Here is an 18,537-nt window from a genome sequence, read left to right on the forward strand (position 1 = left end):
CTCTGGTCTGCTACCTCCTCTCCCCCTGCATATCACAAAGGCCCCTCCAGATCCATTCCACTGAGGCCCAGCCCCTCCACCCTGTACAGGAGGGTGTTAAAAGCTCCAAGCAAGGCGTTGCCACCTACCAGCTGTGTGACCTTGGGCAAGTTACTTTAAACCTCTCTGTGCCAAAATTTTCCCATCAGAAAAATGTGGTCGAAAATGGACCTTCACAGGTGGTTGTGGGGATGATGTGTGCACCTGGCACTCTGAGGGCTACACACCTGACAGAGCCGCACCGACCAAAAGTCGCCTCTCCTAGTTATCTGGCCACCTAACTGTACTCCCTGGAGGACCCGAGCTCTGGGAGGCATGTTTTCTCAGAGGGCTGCCCAAGTGCACCATGCCTGGGTCCCTTCACCCCCTCCTGGGCTCCTTTCCCAGGGGACACCTAGTGATGCATGAATTCAAACACAGGGAAGCTTCATCCGGAAGCGGAAATCTTTACTAAGAAGCAGCTGGACAGAAGCACAGGGCAGCATGACTCCCCAGGAAGAAGCAAGTTGGGGAAAAACACATCTAGGAAAGCTGTGATTTGGGGCACCTGGGTGGCTCAGCGGTTGAGCGTCTGCCTTTGGCTCAGGGCGTGATCCTGGTTCCAGGATCGAGTCCCACATCGGGCTCCCTGCAGGGAGCCTATTTCTCCCTCTGCCTATGTCTCTGCCTCACTCTCTGTGTCTCTCATGAATAAAATCTTAAAAAAAAAAAAAAAAAAAGCTGTGGTTAAAAAGAAAAAAGCAGCTGCAGTAGTAGCCGCAGATGACTCTGACCCAAAAATGAGTCAGGCAGGCTCAAAGGGAAACAGAGGGACAAAGTAACCCATCTCCTAGCCTCAGATCTCCAGCACTGTGCTCTTGCCCGTGAAATGGAACCACTTCCAGGATTTTGAGTGTTTGGTGATGCTGTTGAGACTACCCTGAGGCCAAAGTTTGGGGGTGGGGGGAAGGGGTTTCTGCAGAGGGTCACGGCTGCGAAGCCCTGTGGGGAGCGGTGGTGGTCCACAAATGCAACCACCAGCACAGCCTGAGCACCGACCAATCAGAACTGACCCTGGAGAGCAGCTCGCCCCCTCTCTTCCAGGCCAGGCATTAACCCTTCAGCTTCTGGGTTGTGGGGAGGGGGGGGGCCCTGGACCTGAGAAGGCCAAGGGTGGGAAAGACGCTTGAGGAGGAGGGGCCTTGACCAGTGCCTGTGACCTACAGTGTGGACCAGCATCAGTATTCTGAGAACCCAGCGCGATGCTGGTGCATCCCAGCCCTGGGTACCCCACATCCTACATTCAGTGGTGCTAATGAATGCAGAGACTGAGCCTTCCTGCCCCACCCCTCCCACCTACCTTCTCAACCTCCTCTCCTCCAGGGGGGCACCTCCCTCAGACTGGATTCGTCCTTCCCCCCCACCTCCTGCCCCCAGTGGCCACAGCCAGTTAATACTGGTACAGGTGACCTGAGGAATGCTATAGTGCCCCATACCCAGCCCCAGTGCACCCACGCATCTTTCTTCTCTGGTTCATCGTGGACGGCCGACCGCTTCCCCACCACCTGAGAATAAAGGCTCTCCCTCCAGCTGCCAGATGAGCAAGGACAATTTTCTGACAGGGTTTTCCACTGACTGCACTGAGCCCTCTCTGGCCACGTCCCCGGGGCCCCTTGGTAGAACATCTCCAGGGTGGAGGTTTCTGTGGGGAATTCTTGAGGATCTCTTGCAGCAAGGCCACATGGGACCCTGGCCCAGCACTGTCGGGTTAAACCCCAGGGATTTGCGATGTGTGTCCAGGCAAGTCCTCTCCCTTCTTTGGGCCTATTTTCCCATCAGGACCATGAAGGAGTGGGCAAGATGCACTGGGTTCCTCTGATCTGTGGCTGGAAGTGCTGCTTGGCAGACTTTTCCTCCTCATGAAGACACTAGATCTTATTGGTTCCATGGAAAGCCAGTGTGTAGGGGTTGGCAAGGCTGCTGGGGACCGCACGATGGGGAAGCTGAGGCCCCAGAGAAGCATGCCAAGGGCAGAGCCGGGCCTCCAAGCTGTGCTCCCCCACCAGGCAGCTGCTTACTTTGCCAAACCCAGAAACGGACATTGATCGCACCTAAGACTCTTCCAGAATCTGGGGCGGGGCAGGTGCAGGCTCTAGGCAAGGTCACCTCTCCCGTGTCACCGCAGACTGGCCTGGACTCCCATGGCTTTCATCACGCTTCTTTCGGAGGGAATGCTGATGAGTCACTGCAGCTTCATGGAAACGGTTCAGCGGCCTCAGTGCCAGGCCACAGAGCCCAAGAAGGTGCTACGACCATGCCCGTTTGAACCATGGGCTGGCAGCTCCAGAAAATGCCTGGTGCGTCCCACAGAGCCACACGAGGACCCACAGAGGCAAAAGAGGGGACAGGACCCCATGTCCCCGGTTTGATGCCTTTGCAGGAGTTGACGGCGGCCTCTGCTCCAGTGCCGTGGCTCACGGTGGTCAGCATTTAGATTTTTTTTCCTTCCTCATATCTCAACTTCTGTAGCAAAACAAGGGTGGGCAGGACCTGAAGACAGAGTGCCAGGAAGCATGTGTGTGCGAGGCAACCCCAGGTGTCAGGAGACTTGTAGACACCAGGCCCTGTTTGGGATGGAGCTCCGGTTTCCATGGTGATTGAAGCAGGAGCGAGAAAGCAACCCCAGCGGCCAGGCTCCCGGGGCAGGAAGCTGCCCCTCTCCTTGAGCTGCAAGCTCTGTTCTGGCTTTCAAAAGCCCAAAGGGGATACGTCTAGGGATCTGTGCACCCTATCCCAGAACCGGCCCCATGCCCGCTGCCACCAGGAGCGAGGCCGAGGACTCCAGGCCCTGGGCTGGGGTGGGGGGTCTGATGAGAGGGACTTTGCTGGGCAAGGTGTCATCCGTGTAACATTTATTGTACCTATGGTGAACCTCCCACCTATCCCCATCAGACCACATCCCCGGGAAGAAAGCTCAGAAGTCACGTGGAGAGTTTTATGGAGCACAGGCGGAGGGGACTGGGACAGCCCGGCAGCCGGGTTGAACTGGAAAGGCAAACTCATCCCTGAAAGCGTTGGGGTCGGGGCTTCCCTGCTGGCTCCCACCCTCCCCAGGCCACCCCAAGGTCTGCCCTGCCCCCTCTCCCAGCCCCAGGAATGGAGGCTCTGCTGTTCCCAATGGCAGAGAAGGTCTGGGATCCACTCAGCAGTTTGAAAACAAACACGGTTTTTCTCCTACTGGACACATTCTGTTCTCTGGTCCGGGCAAAGCTCTGGCCCAGAGACCCGGCGAGGTCACGGCAGCTGCCCCAGCTGGACAGGGAGGCAGCCCACAGGCTCGGTCTGTCCCCAGGTCCCCCTGGATTTGGGGACACTGCCGTCCTGAGGCTTTAGTGAAACAGTCTGAGGAGCCGCTCCTCCACAAAGCCTTGGCTACTGAGTGTTCTCGTACTTCAGGTACCTAATCAGCCTGCCCGGGAGCGGCAATAGGTCTAGGAGTTTTATGCGGTGCTTCCCGACAGCCTTTCTCACTTGCAGCCGGCACAGGTGAGCCAGAGGTCTGGGAAGTTCTGGGGAGAGAAAGAGAAATCCTGATGTGTTATTTGCAACCAGCAAAGAGTTTGCACCTGTGCCCGCTGGCAGGCAGGAGACACCCAGTCAATGTGACCTAAGACGAGGCTGCTTGTGGAGGGGCGGTGGTGGGCAGCACCTGGGTGGCTCAGGCAGTTAAGCATCCAAATCTTGATCTCAGGTCAGGTCTTGATCTCAGGGTCATGAGTTCAAGCCCTGCATTGGGCTCCACGCTGGGCATGCAGCCTATTTTAAAAAAGAGAGGGAGGGGTGCTTGGACGTCCCCCTCCCCGGGCTCTGTAATCCCAGCCTCTGCCAACTGAAAAGATCTGGCAAAGCGGCTTCCTCCTTGTAGCCCCTCATTGATCTGCACAGCCCAAGGAAGTAGATGGGGCAGGTACAAACCCATTTCACAGGTGAGGACCTAGTGAAGCCCACACCCAGAACCGGAGCTGCCATGCCCCTCTTCTTGTGCTCCTTCCTCTATATACACAGCCCGGACGGCCAACACAGCCTTAGCAAAGGGGTCAGACAGTTCCACCTGTTAAGTGCCCCCATAAATGGAATTAAGCCCTGAGCTCTGGTGGTGCAGAGAGGCCAGGGTGTGGGCAGGGATGGGGAACACCTCCCCACACATCCCAAGATCCCACTGGGCTGCCTCCCCCCAGAAGCCCTCCTGGGATACCTCATACAGTAGAGTTTTCTCATCTCAGGGGGAGGAGGTGTGGTAGGAACAAGGATTGATGTGTCTAGTAATAGGGTAATTTATTTCAGCCTTGGGCTCAGGGTCTAGCACGGGGGGGTGTTTGTTGAATCAACACCATTCATTCACTCAACACACACACATGTTGATCCTTTCACTGCCTGGCCCCGTGTTAGGCCAGAGATACAGAGATGCCTACCCAGGACTTTGGGGAAGGCTTTTACACCAGATGGTGCCACCTGAACAGGGTCTTGACAGGTGGGCAGGTGTTTGCCAGGTGAAGAAGGGAGGCAGGGGCATTCTGAGCAGGGCAAGTGGCTATGCCACGCCAACGAGCCCTTGGCTAATCTGGAAGATTGGGATGCGGAGGGAATGTGGAAGCAATGGCAGGTGGTTGCAGTGCCACCCAGCTGCATTTCTCACTGCTTGGTCTTGCTTAGGACAGACCTCCCATTTGGGAAGCTCAGTCCCTCTCTCAGCCCAAGTGAAGACTAAGCTGGAGAGGAGGAAGGCCAAAGGCCACTGCAGAGCAAAGGGTCATGGAGAGAGCAACCAGTTACTCATGAATGTGGTGAATGTTCACCAAGCCTCTCGGGCTATGCCCCGGGTGAGTGGGCAAGTCCCCACCACCCTCCCCCATCGCGGCCTCAATAACTTTATCAAAGGTCTAACTCAAATGCTTCCCAGGCATTTGTGCAAATGAGAAATCCTATAGTAGGTTTGGGTTCTATGGGGCACAGGGATCAAGGAGGAAGGTGGCAAGTCAGAGTTGGGGCACTGGGGCATGGGCACCTGGATAGTCAGGGGACAGGCAACAGGGTGGCACAGACCCATCTTGGGACAGCAGCAGTGGTGACATAATAGAAACTTGCTGTGGGTCAGTCTCTTGGCTCCATGATTGACAAACACTTGGTCAGAGATGGGCCTGTGCCCCTCAGAGTGTGAGAAACCCTTCGGGTAAATGGATCTCCTCTGGGCAGATGCTTATTTCTCAGTACCAGTGGCAGCACCCAGTTTGATTACTTCCGACACTTTACCTGCCCAGGTGAGCTCCGTAATGCCCAAGAGGGGTTCTCGGCCTGACTCGGCCAGGCTGCCCCATCGACACCACTGTGGATGGTCATCCAGCAAGCCCCTGGCTCCAGAGGTCTGCCTCTCGGCCTAGTGCTGCTCCCGGTGTGTGGTCTGGGGAGCAGCAGCTCGGACACCACCTGGGAGCGTGCTGAAATGCAGACTCTCAGGCCCTGCCCCAGGCCTGCTATATCAGAGTCTGCATTTTTAACAAAATGCCCAGGTGCTCTGTATGCACTTTCCAGTTTGAAATGCCTGAGACCACCATCTCTCCTCTACCCGGTCTCACTACCTCTCAGTGACCCACAGACATAGGCAACTTACTCCAAAAGTCCCAACACCCCTCAGCGAGCTGGAGCCGTTTAAAACACCTGGAAAGATTTGGCAGAGAGACTCCGGGGTTGGTCAAACCTAGGTTCAAATCCCAGCTCTGCCACTAAATAGCAGTGAGACCTTGTCTCCCATGACATCATCTCTTGGAGGGTCAGGCTTCTCATTTACAGCAGTGTCATGGAGACACCGTATGCGACACGTGGCACAGAGCTTGGCACGCAGTAGGTGTTCATCAAATGCTAGTAGGTGGCACGTACTGTGAGTCCTAGGCCTGAATCAGGCAGGGGGACCTGCCAGGAGCAACAGCAACTGCCCCTACCTGCCTTCTCCTTGATGACGGCCCAGTCCTCGAAGCTCTCGATGTGTTCCTTCAGCCGCGAGCACAGCTGCACGTTGCCCACATAGTCCAGGAGGATGTCGATGATGGGCCCTGCCCAGCGGCTCACTTCCGGGGTGGACAGGATCTCGCAGAACTGGAAGAGATCACGCATTGGTGCTGGGGCTCCCCGGACCAAAGGCAATGCCTCAGGGGGCTCGTCTGTCCGGGAACCTGAGGCCCGGGAGGGGAGGGGAGGGATCCAAGGACGGAGGACTGGGCACACTCATGGCAGGATCCAGTTCTACAGATGCACTCACCCCCCCCATCCACATAGCCTCTGCTGCCGAAAGTGGGAGGTGGGCAGCTTGACCATCATCTCTCTAAGCCTCAACTTCCTGTTCTAGAAAATGGGAATATGACAACTGGAGGGTGGTTCTCTCTCTCTCTTTTTTTTTTTCTTCAAATGAGAATTAAGGTAATATATGAACATATAAACCCCTTTGCACGCAACAAATGGCCCCTAAATGATTCCCATTAGCTATTACAGATCCGACCTGTGAAGTCCTCAGCACGGGCAGGTCCGGCCTCTGGGTGGCCCTGCACCTCATCCGACCTTGGCCAATCTGCCCTCACCTCCATCCCTATCCTGGTCATCTTTCAGCGGCATATTCCAGGTGCAGGTTTGCCGCTGGTGACGCACCCCCGCGTCTTACACCTTATACGTCCCCGTTACTCCTCTGCCTCACTGTCAATTCCTGACATTCCCCACCACAGGGCGGCCCCAAAAAGGACGCAATGGGTCCTCGAGCCACTAAGTTCTGCTGCCTCTAAGGCACGCTAGCCATGCGGTTCGGCGGCCTGCAGGTGCGCCCGCTCGGAGGGCGCTGGGCTGGGGCGTGGTGGGGGGGGCGGTGGTGGGCATGAGCCCCGCATCCCCATCGCCCTCCATCCCCCTCCCCTTCCATCCCCGTCCCCCTCTCCCCATCCCTCTCCATCCCCCATCCCCATCCATCCCCCTCCGCTATCCCACTCCATCCCCCATCCCCTCCCCCATCCCCCTCCATCCCTCTCCATCCCCTTTCATCCTTCCATCCCCCATCCCCCTCCATCCCCATCCCTCCATCCCCCATCTCCTCCCCGTCCGCCTCCATCCCCCTCCATCCCGCATCCCCTCCCCGTCCCCCTCCATCCCCCCATCCCTCCATCCCCCATCCCCCTCCATCCCCCATCCCTCCATCCCCCATCCCCCTCCATCCCCCCATCCCTCCATCCCCCATCCCCTCCCCGTCCCCCTCCATCCCCCATCCCCCCATCCCCTCCCCGTCGGCCTCCATCCCCCTCCATCTCCCCTCCCCCTCCATCCCCCCCATCCCCCTCCATCCCCCCCATCCCCCCTCCCCCCTCCCCCGCCCGCCGCCCCGCCCCGCCCCTCCCGGCCCCGCCCCGCGCACCTGGACCTCGGCGGGCTCCTTGTCGGCGGCGGGCGCGTCGCTGAAGCGGCTGGAGCGCGGCGGCGCGGGCGGGTGCGGGCCGGAGCCGAAGCGGCAGGAGAAGCAGGGCTCGCCGTCGCAGCCGAGGTCCATGAGGAACTTGAGCAGCGACAGGTACTTCATGGCGAACATGATGGTGGCGGGGAAGGCGGTGGGGTGCGCGGCGATGCGGGCGTCGAGGTCGGCGCCGTGGTCCAGCAGCAGCCGCACGGTGCGCAGGCAGCCCAGGCGGATGGCCACGAGCAGCGGGCTGATGAGGTCGCGGTTGGGGTCGGCGCCGGCCCGCAGCAGCAGCTCGGTGGCGGGCACGTTGTTGTTGACCACGGCGAAGTAGAGCGCGGAGCTGCGGCGGTCCTCGTACAGGCGCGCGCGCTCGGGGGCCAGCGGCGCGTTCACGTCGAAGCGCGCGCCCAGCAGGGCCTGCAGCACCGCGTCGTGGTTGCGCTCGGCCGCCAGGTGCAGCGGGCTGACCCCGCTCCTGCGCACGCGCGTGCGGCTGGTCACCGGGAGCAGCATCTGCACGATCCTGCGGGCGGGGCGATCAGATCAGGGAAACTGAGGCCCCGGGAGCTCCAGCCGCCTTCCCCAAGCCACGCCGCGCCCGCCCGCAGGGGCTGCAGCTGAGCCCAACCCTCCTCGCCAGCCTCCGAGCCTCCTCCGTGGCCTCCGTGGCCTCCGGGGTCCTAGTTCTGCGGTACTTCGGCGGGACTGGACTGTGGGTGCGAGAATTTCGGGGCCACCTAACTTCAGGCTAAGGAGTGTTGCCTGTTCCCAGCTCAGTGATATGGAGGAATTGACTGGAAGGCCCACACACCCAGTGCAGGAGGCAGCGGGGCCGTGGTGATGTTTGCAGGTAGAAGTTTGGCACCTGCCCTGCCTAAGCGGAGTAGGGGTGGGGGAGCTGGCCATGTGCCAGGAGACACCTCCAGGGTGGAGGGAGCTGGCCATGTGCCAGGAGACACCTCCAGAGTGGAGGAAGCTCCCCATGTGCCAGGAGACACCTCCAGGGTGGAGGGAGCTCCCCATGTGCCAGGAGACACCTCCAGGGTGGAGGAAGCTCCCCATGTGCCAGGAGACACCTCCAGCGTGGAGGGAGCTCCCCATGTGCCAGGAGACACCTCCAGGGTGGGAGGAGCTCGCCATGTGCCAGGAGACACCTCCAGGGTGGGGGGAGCTGGCCATGTGCCAGGAGACACCTCCAGGGTGGGGGGAGCTGGCCATGTGCCAGGAGATACCTCCAGGGTGGGGGGAGCTCCCCATGTGCCAGTAGACACCTCCAGGGGTGGGGGGAGCTTGCTATGTGCCAGGAGACACCTCCAGGGTGGAGGAAGCTCCCCATGTGCCAGGAGACACCTCCAGGGTGGAGGAAGCTCCCCATGTGCCAGGAGACACCTCCAGGGTGGGGGGAGCTGGCTATGTGCCAGGAGACATGTAAAGGATTTACAAACACATTTAAGCTGAATCTTTTCAACAACCAGGAAGTATGTCTCATCATTCCCATTGTGCAGATGAGAAGCTCAAGGCTCAGAGAAGTCGAGGGACTTGTCCAGGCCACGTATCGAGAGAGGCAAACCAAGAAATGTGCCTTCCTCCTACTCCAGGGCTGTGCTGTCCCTCATCTCTGTGGAGCTGCCCAGTCCGGGGAGATAGGAGGGCGCCGATGTATCCGACCCCAACCACTCCTGCTCTAGGCCCCAGGCAGCCCTGGGTGACCACGAAGTGCCCTCCCTTCTCCTGTGAGTCTTGACGCCTCTTTGCCTGAAGGCCGATTCGAGCCTCCCCAGGGTCTCTGCCTTGCCTATGGCCCAGGGAGGCTTGAGCAGCCACTCCTGAGGCTGGAGATGCCTGCAGGCCCTGGCTCTGCGCTCCTGCTCTCAGCACTTGATCCACATTAATCTGTCATGTCCTCCCAGTAGCCCTATGAGGTAGTATTGCGCTGTCCTCGTTTACAGATGAGAAAACATGGGGCCCAGAGACGGTATGTGACTTGTAGGAGGACCGGTAAGTGACGGAGCGAGGGTTTGAACCTCGGCAGCCCGATTCCCCAAGCCACACTCTCAACCACTGTCCTACGTGACAGTTAGGATGACAGCTGAAATGTCACAGGGTTTTGCATTGTAACGCGTTGACTTGCCTGCCCCTTTTAACCTTCCCTGCAGCCCTGTGGGGTGGCCGGAGCAGCTCTGTGGCCTTCCTTTTAACAGACGTTGACTCAGAGAGAGGAAGCAACTCATCAGAGGTAGTAAGCAATTTTAGGGGGCCAGTTCCAGGGGCTCTTAACACCTTGTCTTTGCTCTCTTCCCCTAGACCCCTGCCACTGACGTGACTCCAAACCCTAATCCATCCAATCCTTGCTGACAGGTGACCTTGTGGCCCCATGCAGGCTCAAAGGAGGTGGCCATGGTGGGGCAAGCAGGTGCCACTGGGGCCTGTTCCCACGCCTCTCTGCCTCCTGGCATGCTGGCTTCGCGGCTTCCTGGAAATCTTATGCCAGTGACCTCCTGCTAGGATCTCAGTGGAAAGTCTTATTATTGTTAGTGACGCTATGTTTGCCTAAAATCTGCCTCTAAAACCTCAAAAGGAAATTCACACACCCAGGGGGGCTAATTGCCTCCTAATTTCTATTTGTGCAGACACAGGAGGCCTGACCCCGCTCTGTAGAGGTGCTGGTCAAAGGCAGGGCTGGGGCCTCACCCTGGACCACAGCCATCGCCAACAAATGCTCCCTAACAGCCGTGGCATGCCCGAGCTCTGGAAAGAACAGCGAAAGAGAGACTGCCCTGGGGCTGCTGGCCAGAGGGGGCTGGTATCCCTGGCAGGTCACAACCGGCCTCCAGAGATCCCTTGCCCAACCAGGGCAAAGTGGCACGAATGTGGGAACATGACTGGATGCTGCCTACAGGTCCCAGAAGCATCATCCTACTAACGCAGGAAAATCATCCCATTGTGCACGTCTGTAGGATTTTCCCGACCTGGAAATAAATGTGCCCTGCGGGACAGGATCTGGAGATCAGTCCGTGCAGCCCTCGCATTTTCTAGGGGGGTGAAACTGAGGCCCAGCATGGGGTGGGGAAGAGAGTGAGGTTGGATTGGAGGTGGTTGGCAAAGCGAGGGCAGGGTGTAGGTGTTCAGAACCTACGTGCAGGGCCGGGCCTTTCTGTGATGTTCCACTACCCTGGCCCCAGGGAGGGACCGTGTTGGCCGCCCTGCCACAAATCATCACTTTTTTCCCCAGCCCTTGATGTGGGATGGAAGGTTGGAGGAGGAGAGGGTGACCCCATGAGAAGGGCTGGAGCCTCCCTTACTCCTCCCACCGGCAGGTCCTAGGCCCACAGCACTCAAAGTGTCTCTCATGAAGAGAAACGAAGGTGCCCACTGCCCAGGGGGACCGTTGGTGCCTGCCAGGCTCCCTGCTCCCCCGCCCTTCCCCAGCACAAGGGCCACACCTACCCCCAGACCAGAGCAGGCCCAGCGCAGGGCTCTTCCAGGGAGGCCTCAAGCAGCAGCTGGGCAGGTGACCCTGGCCCCTGCCTTGTGTTTGGGACACACCGGTAACTGAAGCCAACTTTCCCTGTCCCAGGCAGCCTCACTCTCTTTTCTCCAGGCCCCAGGTCCCTACCCAGGATCCTGATTTCCTCAAGGCTGTAGCCCTGGCTCCAGTGTCCTGCCTGCACTCAGCCCAGTGAGAAGGACTAGAGCAGAGCGCTTTGAGTCAAAGGACACTGCTGTCCTGAGCAGTGTGGGGCCCTGCATGGGGCCGCGGACCTGGGTACACCACCAGCACGGTCTCTCAGTGCTGAGCCATCTGAGACATGTCACTCGACCTCTCTGAACCACATCTGTAACAGAGGGGTCGTTATCACAAGAGTGATGATGATGGTGGTGGTGGTGGTGGCCACCCTTTAGGGAGTCCCTGTGAATTGCTGCGAGCACTCCCCGCTCCTGAGTAATATTGCTGAGCGTTTACTCTGTGCCAGGCACCAAAGTGCTTTACACGTTTACCTCATTTATCCTGGAAAGGACCCTGTGAGCTAAGTATTTTATCTCATTCACTCTTCCTAATAGCCCAGCAGCGTGGGGCGGCCTGGCCCAGGTTACAAAATACAATTTAATGATACCTTTCGCCGAGGCTGCTTTTGAGGATAAAATGAGGTCACGCTGCTGGGCACATGGTAGGCACCCAATACGCGGTGGCTGTCGGTGTCTTGACCACCACTGTGACTGCAGCGCGCTTCCCCTGCTACACCAGACATGCAGGCGTTCTGGGTCACAAGGTCATGGTGGCGTGACCTTTGTCAGCACTGGGTGGAAATTCCATTGCAGACTAGACCTTCACAAGGGAACCAGTCACCCACAGATGGCTCGGTTGCCAAAATCACTGTGTTTGGCCTGCCATGCACATGTGTGTGTGTGCATGTGTGTGCATGTGTGTGTGTATGTGAGAGAGAGAGAGAGAGAGAGAGAGAGAGAGAGACTACCTCTTCTCTGAGCCTGGGTGATGCTCCTGCTGGAGCCAGAAAAGGCTCTACCGTGGAGAATCTGCCTGAGGGCCTTCCCAGGGCTATAGTGGGACTCTTGCCCATGAGGGATCCTTCTAAGGGGAAGTGTGCAGCTTTTCCCAGAGGTCCTAGGAGCTGGAGCAAGGGAGGAGCTTCTCCGTGAAGGAGGAAGAGCCCAAACAGCAGAACTGGGTGCCCTGCTGCATGAACAGGTGCGCCGAGGGCTCTCTGGGCCTTCAGAGACTGGAACCTCGCCAAGGCTGCAAACCGCCAGCTCCGTCACAGCTCAGGACGGCTCAGGGAGGCCCCACAGTGCGGACTCCTGGGCTCTGCCAACCGGAGCCTGATTCAGCAGGTCTGGGGAGGGGGCCCAGGAGGTGTTGCAGGTGACCCGTGTGCCCCCCTTGGGAAACTTGGATGCAGACCTTCATCATTTTCCTCCAGAAGATACAGGCAGTAAACCAGTTTCCTTTGCAGGATGGGCATGGGTAAAGGGTCCTGTGCCCACAATTCCCCCTCTGATTCTCTTGGAGGCCTCAAGCTTTGAGCCTCAGGTTCCCTTTCAGCCAATGGGGAGACTAACTAGCTCGTGAATGTGCTTTGTAAACTGCGTTTTAACTTACTGTGTTTACTGTTCTTTCTTCTCCCTTTCTCCAAAACAAGTGTTAAAGTGGCTTGCAAAGGTGATATAAATTAGAAGTAAAAGAAAAACTATAGTGGAAAACTAGGACGTCAGAAATGAGGCCCAAAAGGCCAGTCAGTCTCTGTTACATGCCAGGCACAAAACAGACTCTAAGATCCTGGTTCTCTATGGGGCTGCCTGGTGAAATCATCTGGGCAGCTTTTAGAGACCCTGAAACCCCAAAACCCCAGCCCCAGCCCAGACTGCTTACATCAGAATCTCTGAAGATGAGTAAGGGCCAAACATTAAGAGTTTTAGAGCCTCTGGCAGTGGTGGTGGGGCTTCCAGTGTGTAGCCAAGGCTAAGAATCCCTGGTCTTGGTGCTATTCTAAATTTAGTTGAAAGGAGTCATGGGGCATCTGGTCTTGTCCAACACAGTTTCTTAACAAATCTATGCTTGATGTTGGGTTTTAATCTCATACTGTGCCTTTGCTAAACTGGAAATGAAGTACAAGGTAAGGTGTGCCTTGGAGGTGACTTGGGTGTCCTCTAGGCTCCCTTCTCAGCCATGCCCGAATGTCACACCCTCTGGTTAAATGTGCTGTAGCGATGGCACCATCTGGTGAACCCTGAGACCAACTGCTGGGCGCTGCTTTCCACGCCCTAGACAGGCAGGGTGTTTTGGCAGGTGGCGGAGTGTGGAACGCCTATGGAATGTCACATCAAATCCCCGAGCAGCCTATGGGAGGTCAGCGTGGACAGGGCCATTAGTGCCACATGCCCGAGGAGTGAAGTGCTCAGGGCTTGCCTGGCCGTGGGCCTTGCCAGGTGGCAGGAGCTGCTGCGAACCCGGCTTTAATCCTTTGTTGGGCAGCCCTCAAAAGTGCAGGCCTGGCCCCTCTCACCCTCTCAGTCTTGGGGAGCAAAGGGAAGTGGGGCCTGGGAATGGAAGGTGAACGACCAGGGAAATCATGTTGAGAGTCATGAATCCAAAGAAGATTTGGAGGAACACAAACTGTCCAGAGAGAACCAGCCTAGCTCCCTGGCCAAGCTTAGGCACACCCAGTGCTCCTTCAGCGTACCCTCCCGCTGGGGCCAGACTGCTAACTTCAGGGGCCATGTGAGGCATCCGGGTGTGACCGAAGGATGCCAAGGGACAGTGCCAGCTCTGCCACTCTGTGGCAAGCCACCTCCCATTTCTCTCCTCTGCAAAATCAGGGCCTGTATTACGTCAGTGATTCCCCCGAAGGTGTGGATGGCTGTATCTGCGTGGCTCAGGGAGCTCTTCACAGGTAGAGGCTTAGGCCCCCTCCCTCCTGGAGATTCTGGTTTAGTGGTTCTGGGATGCGTCGTTTAACAAATAGCCCAGAAAGACGGTGCTGTACAGGCAAGTGTGGGGTTCCAGGGACCCTGGAGACTTCAAGGGCCAGCCCCTTCCCTCTCCTTCATTCTTTGGATCTCTCCCTCTGGGTCATGCCTGAGATAAACCACGTCTGCTGACTGATGCTGGATCTTTCTGGGGCTGAAGAGAAAGAATCCATCTTGCCCAGCACCACTGCCTGACGTGGTGCTTTCTTCCCTCTATTGGCTGAATGGAAAAATGAGGGAACGTGCTCTTCCTACCTAGGAGAGCGTGAGCGCACCGACCTGCGGGGTACCTGCTGTGTGCCGGGCAGTCTGCGGGGTGCTTTACTTCCATTCCTTAGCCGTATATATCCACTTCGCTAACAGTCCTAACAACAACCCCATGAGGCAGGTGTAACTGTCCCCCATTTTGCAGAAGGAGAAACTGAGGCTCAGAAGGGTTTAAGCAATGTGACCAATGGCTTCAAACCAGGGGAAATTCAAACCCAGGTCCGTGTGCCTTGCAGCCTCCTGCTCTAGGGTTCAGGGAAGGCGGGGTCTCCTCTGTGCATGTAACCTCGGGGAGGGCTTGTGGGCAGGGCATCTTGGGTTGGCCATACGTGCAGACAGCCTGCAGAGCGGGGCCTGAGGTTCCGGGGGGTCTTTCTCTTTGTCTCCATTCCTCTCTGCGGGATGCCACTCTCACCCCTATTTCCATCTGCCTTATTAGCAAACACAGCCAACACCCCCTAACGTGTACAATCTGTGTTCTTCCCTCTTCTCTCTACCTGATGGCAGGTAGATGGGCAGGTGTTGCCCAGACTGTGTCATCTGGGGTGCGCTGGATGGAGTTTTATGTGAAAAGCTTTCCTTATTAATCATAAATTGGCAATTGTGGCGATTTAACCGTGTGATGAATATTTCCTTTTGAAACCAAATTCATTTTATGTAAACATATCTTCAAAAGAAAACACCCAGCGGTGAACGTATAGGTGCCTAAAATCAGGAATGAGGTCTGTGAGTGGTCAAAGTCTGGAAAGCACTGGTGGAGTGGCTGTTACAGAGCCCTGTCATCCTTCAAGAGCAGCTGGGGTTCTGCGTCCTTCAGGGAGTCCTCTCTGAGCCCACCAGCTAGTGGCGATGCTGGGGTATGCTTAACAACCAGCTCTTCGGGAGCAAAGGGGACCCTGATATGTTGCACTCACCAATTTCCGTGGCGTGAATACTCTCGCTATGGCCAGCATCAGGCTGCCCTGGTGAACAGTCGGCTCCCGTGAGCTGGGACGAGCCAGCTCCAGCACACCTCTGCTGCCAGGCCCCACTAGTCTCTCTCCTCTAGGACTGCCACAGAGCTCAGCTCTTCACGCTCTTTCATGTCATGAGTTCATGTGCCTGTGTCTCTGTCTCCCTCCCTGCCACCAGATCGCCCCCCAAGATTTAAGCTTCTTTTGTTTTGCTCAAAGTGCCCAGCACATAGTAAGTGCTCAGTAAAGGCTATCTAGCTATTATCATTGGCACTATTTGTGTTATTGTATGGTTGGTACTATTCCTATTATTCTATGTATCCCCTGCATGCTAGCTAATTGCCTGAGTGGTTATCTTTGCATCCCCCCAAAGAAATAGCTGCTAGTCCAGACTCCTTTCTGGCCCCCCTGAGTGCAGTTCCTGTAGATGTGACATTTGTAGCAGGTGAGCTCTTGCCATCTACAAGATGTGGGACCTTGGGCAAGTCACTCACCTCTCTGTGTCTTAGCTTTCTCATTTGAAGGGATGAAGAGAATAGTATCTACCTCCAAAGACTTGTTAAAAGGCTTGTTAACAGTAGAGTGGTCAAGAGGGCGAAGGAAGTTAAGAAGGTAACGTGCTCTAGCTTGCCACCTGCTGGAGAGTCTCCTCCTTTCTACCTGGAAGGTGCCCCTCACCACTCCTGGGCCTCCCTGTGGGAGGGACGCTTGCAGCAACCCCCCCACCCCGGCCGCACCAGCAGTGTAGGTGTGGCGGGGAGCCACGGAGCACAGGTGGCAGCGCCCGGGCTGACCTGTAGTTGCCCTTCTTGGAGGCGATGTGCAGCGGGAGCAAGCCGTCTTTGTTGGCCTTGTTGGCGTCGGCCCCTTGCGAGAGTAGAAACTCCACCACGTCCTCGTGTTCATTCTTGCAAGCCTCGTAGAGGGCCGATGCACTGTCACTGGCTTGCGTGTTGATGTCAGCACCTGGCCAAGGAGAGGCAGATCAAGGAGTGAGTGTGGCGGTCCCCGTCCAGCACTGTGCCAACCACGGTGATGCATCGGATCGCGTAAGAACCACTCCTGTCTGCAACAGCGAGACCCAGGGGGTCTCAGTAAATGCTGCCATTCACTGAGCACTTACTATGTGCCAAGCCAGCACCATGCTTTACGTGGTGCTCTTTGAGTCCACAGGAGAGTTCATGCAGGGATCCCTGGGTGGCTCAGTGGTTTGGCACCTGCCTTGGGCCCAGGGCATGATCCTGGGGTCCTGGGAGTGGGTCCTACATTGGGCTCCTTGCAGGGAGCCTGCTTCTCCCTCTGCCTGTGTCTCTCTGTGTCTCTCTCTCTGTGTCTCTCATGAATAAATAAATAAAATCTTTTAAAAAAACAAAACAAAAACAGAGTTCATGCATTGGTCACAACTCTTGTCTGCGTGTGGCAGACAAGGACACAGAAGCACAGGCGACCTGCACAACTTGCCCCAGACCACCCAGCTCATAAGTGCAGGGCCAAAACTTGAACCCAGATGGCCTGACAGCAGAGGCCCCTGCAGATGGTCTGATGGCAGAGGCTATGATGCTCTTCATCCTTGCTTTCCACGTCAAAGTGATCTGGGGCCTGTCCTGAGGAAGCCCCTGGGCTCTAGGAGCACACAGAGCCCCCTAATAAGGAAGGAAAGGCCCCCAAAACTTTATTAATAGGGATTTGTTCTTCTCTGCCTTCCATGGCAAGGAGTAAGAGAGGGATTGCTTCGGGTCTCCTCCGCAGAGGAGAGCATGAGAGCATGCTGGGAGGTGAGGAATCGACCGGGGACACCCTCCATCAGCCTCGTCTCCTACATCTTCTCCATCTCCTGCTGGTAAGGGAGAGACCCATGGGTTTCTCTGCAAAAAGAGGTACGGTCTCTTCACCAGTCCCTCCTTCTTCTGGAAGGAGATAGAGCTGAGACAGTACCGAAGCGTCAGTAAGAGCTGAGATCACAAAGCATCTTTAACCACAGCTCCGCTCCGCCTGGGCTTTCTGCTTATCTGGTAGCTTTCAATTTTGGTAACTGGCTTCTGGTCTAGTGGAAAGTGCACACAGGCTTTTGCAAGAAACAAGAACTAGTTGAAGTTTCTGTTTCAGGGCTTACAAGCCCTGTGGTCCTCGGGTGGCCCTCAGGGGCCGCAGTTTTCCCATCTGTTGACCTGGAAAAAATAGTACCTTACTTCGAGGAGTAAATAAGATAAAATATGCAAATATCTGCTGTGGGCTGGATGCTTGTGTCCCCTGAAAATCCATATGTTGAAAGCGAATCCCCAGTGCAATGGTGTAAGGAGGTGGGTGCGAAGGTTATGAGGGTGGAGGTGCCATCTGAATGGGATTAATGCCCTTATGAAAGAGACCCCCAAGGGCTGCTTAGCCCCCTTTCACCATGTGAAGACCCAGCGAGAAGGTGGCTGTCTATGAACCAGAGATGGGCTCTCACCAGGCAACAAATCTGCTGGCACCTTGATCTTGGACTTCCCAGCCTCTGGAACTGTAAGGAATAACCATGTGCGGTCTCTAAGCCGCCCAGTGCGTGGTGCTCTGTGACAGCAGCACGAACAGACCAAGACCATCTCCTGCACGGTGCCTGGCATAGAGAAGGTGCTCAGCAAATGCCAGTTCTCCAGGATGGGGGGAGCGGGGCGCAGAGGCTGGCTCTGCTCTCCACCCTGAGGGAAAGTCAGCCACCAGGTCCAAGCTCTTGAGGTCAGGCTCCCTGGAAGCCTGGACCCCACCAGCAAAGCCACCCGCTCTCCCAAGAAAAATATTTGGGTTTGAAAAGGGACTCAGCCCACAGAGGGAGCAGACCTTGACTCGGACTGTCGGCAGGAGAGCCGGACAGATGTTCGGAGCTGGCCCGTGCCCCTTGCTGGCTGAGCATCCTGCCCTCTGCCAACCCTCCTTGCCTGGGCTCCCAGGACCCTGCCTCTGCCCCTTTGTTCTCAAGCTGGTCAGTCCAGATGTGTCCCCGGCTGCTAGGAAGTGCCCTGGGTTTGTTTTCCCATCTGTTAAGGCACGTGCTGAGTAAATGGATGTTTATTCAAGCGGAGTCCCCCGGTGGTGGTTCTCGAGGCCTGCGGTGGACACAAGAAGCATGCAGCCTCGAGTCGGATGCTGTGGTCGCAGTCTAGGCTCTGACTGTGACCGATCATTTAACCTTTCTGAGCCTCAGTCTCCTCATCTCCCGAATGGGATGAGGACACCCCCCCCCCCAACCTCATACAGCTATGGAGAAAATCCCATTGGCTTAGTCCATGTTCATGCTCAACACAGTGTCTGGCACACAGTAGGTCCTCAACAAATCCCTTAAACTCA

At 56.8% G+C, this 18,537-nt stretch overlaps 1 protein-coding gene across 2 annotated transcripts in view; it reads right to left on the reverse strand.

The window, feature by feature from the left end:
* Positions 1–2,913: 2,913 nt before the first annotated feature.
* The window catches only part of ASB2 (ankyrin repeat and SOCS box containing 2), a 43,878-nt gene continuing 28,254 nt past the window's right edge, over positions 2,914–18,537 (reverse strand). Inside the window, exons 7-10 of one of the 2 annotated variants that reach the window (XM_077910418.1) lie at positions 16,008–16,179; positions 7,466–8,030; positions 6,019–6,168; positions 2,914–3,587 (exon numbers count right to left, since the gene is read on the reverse strand). In XM_077910418.1, coding sequence (XP_077766544.1) covers positions 3,546–3,587; positions 6,019–6,168; positions 7,466–8,030; positions 16,008–16,179 — 929 coding nt within the window. In that variant the 3' untranslated portion in view covers positions 2,914–3,545. Of the gene's footprint in view, positions 3,588–6,014; positions 6,169–7,465; positions 8,031–16,007; positions 16,180–18,537 lie in introns of both variants that reach the window. The other variant, XM_077910417.1, reaches the window with a different exon arrangement.

This window comes from Canis aureus, chromosome 9 (genome assembly GCF_053574225.1).
Source record: "Canis aureus isolate CA01 chromosome 9, VMU_Caureus_v.1.0, whole genome shotgun sequence".
Lineage (NCBI taxonomy): Eukaryota > Metazoa > Chordata > Mammalia > Carnivora > Canidae > Canis > Canis aureus.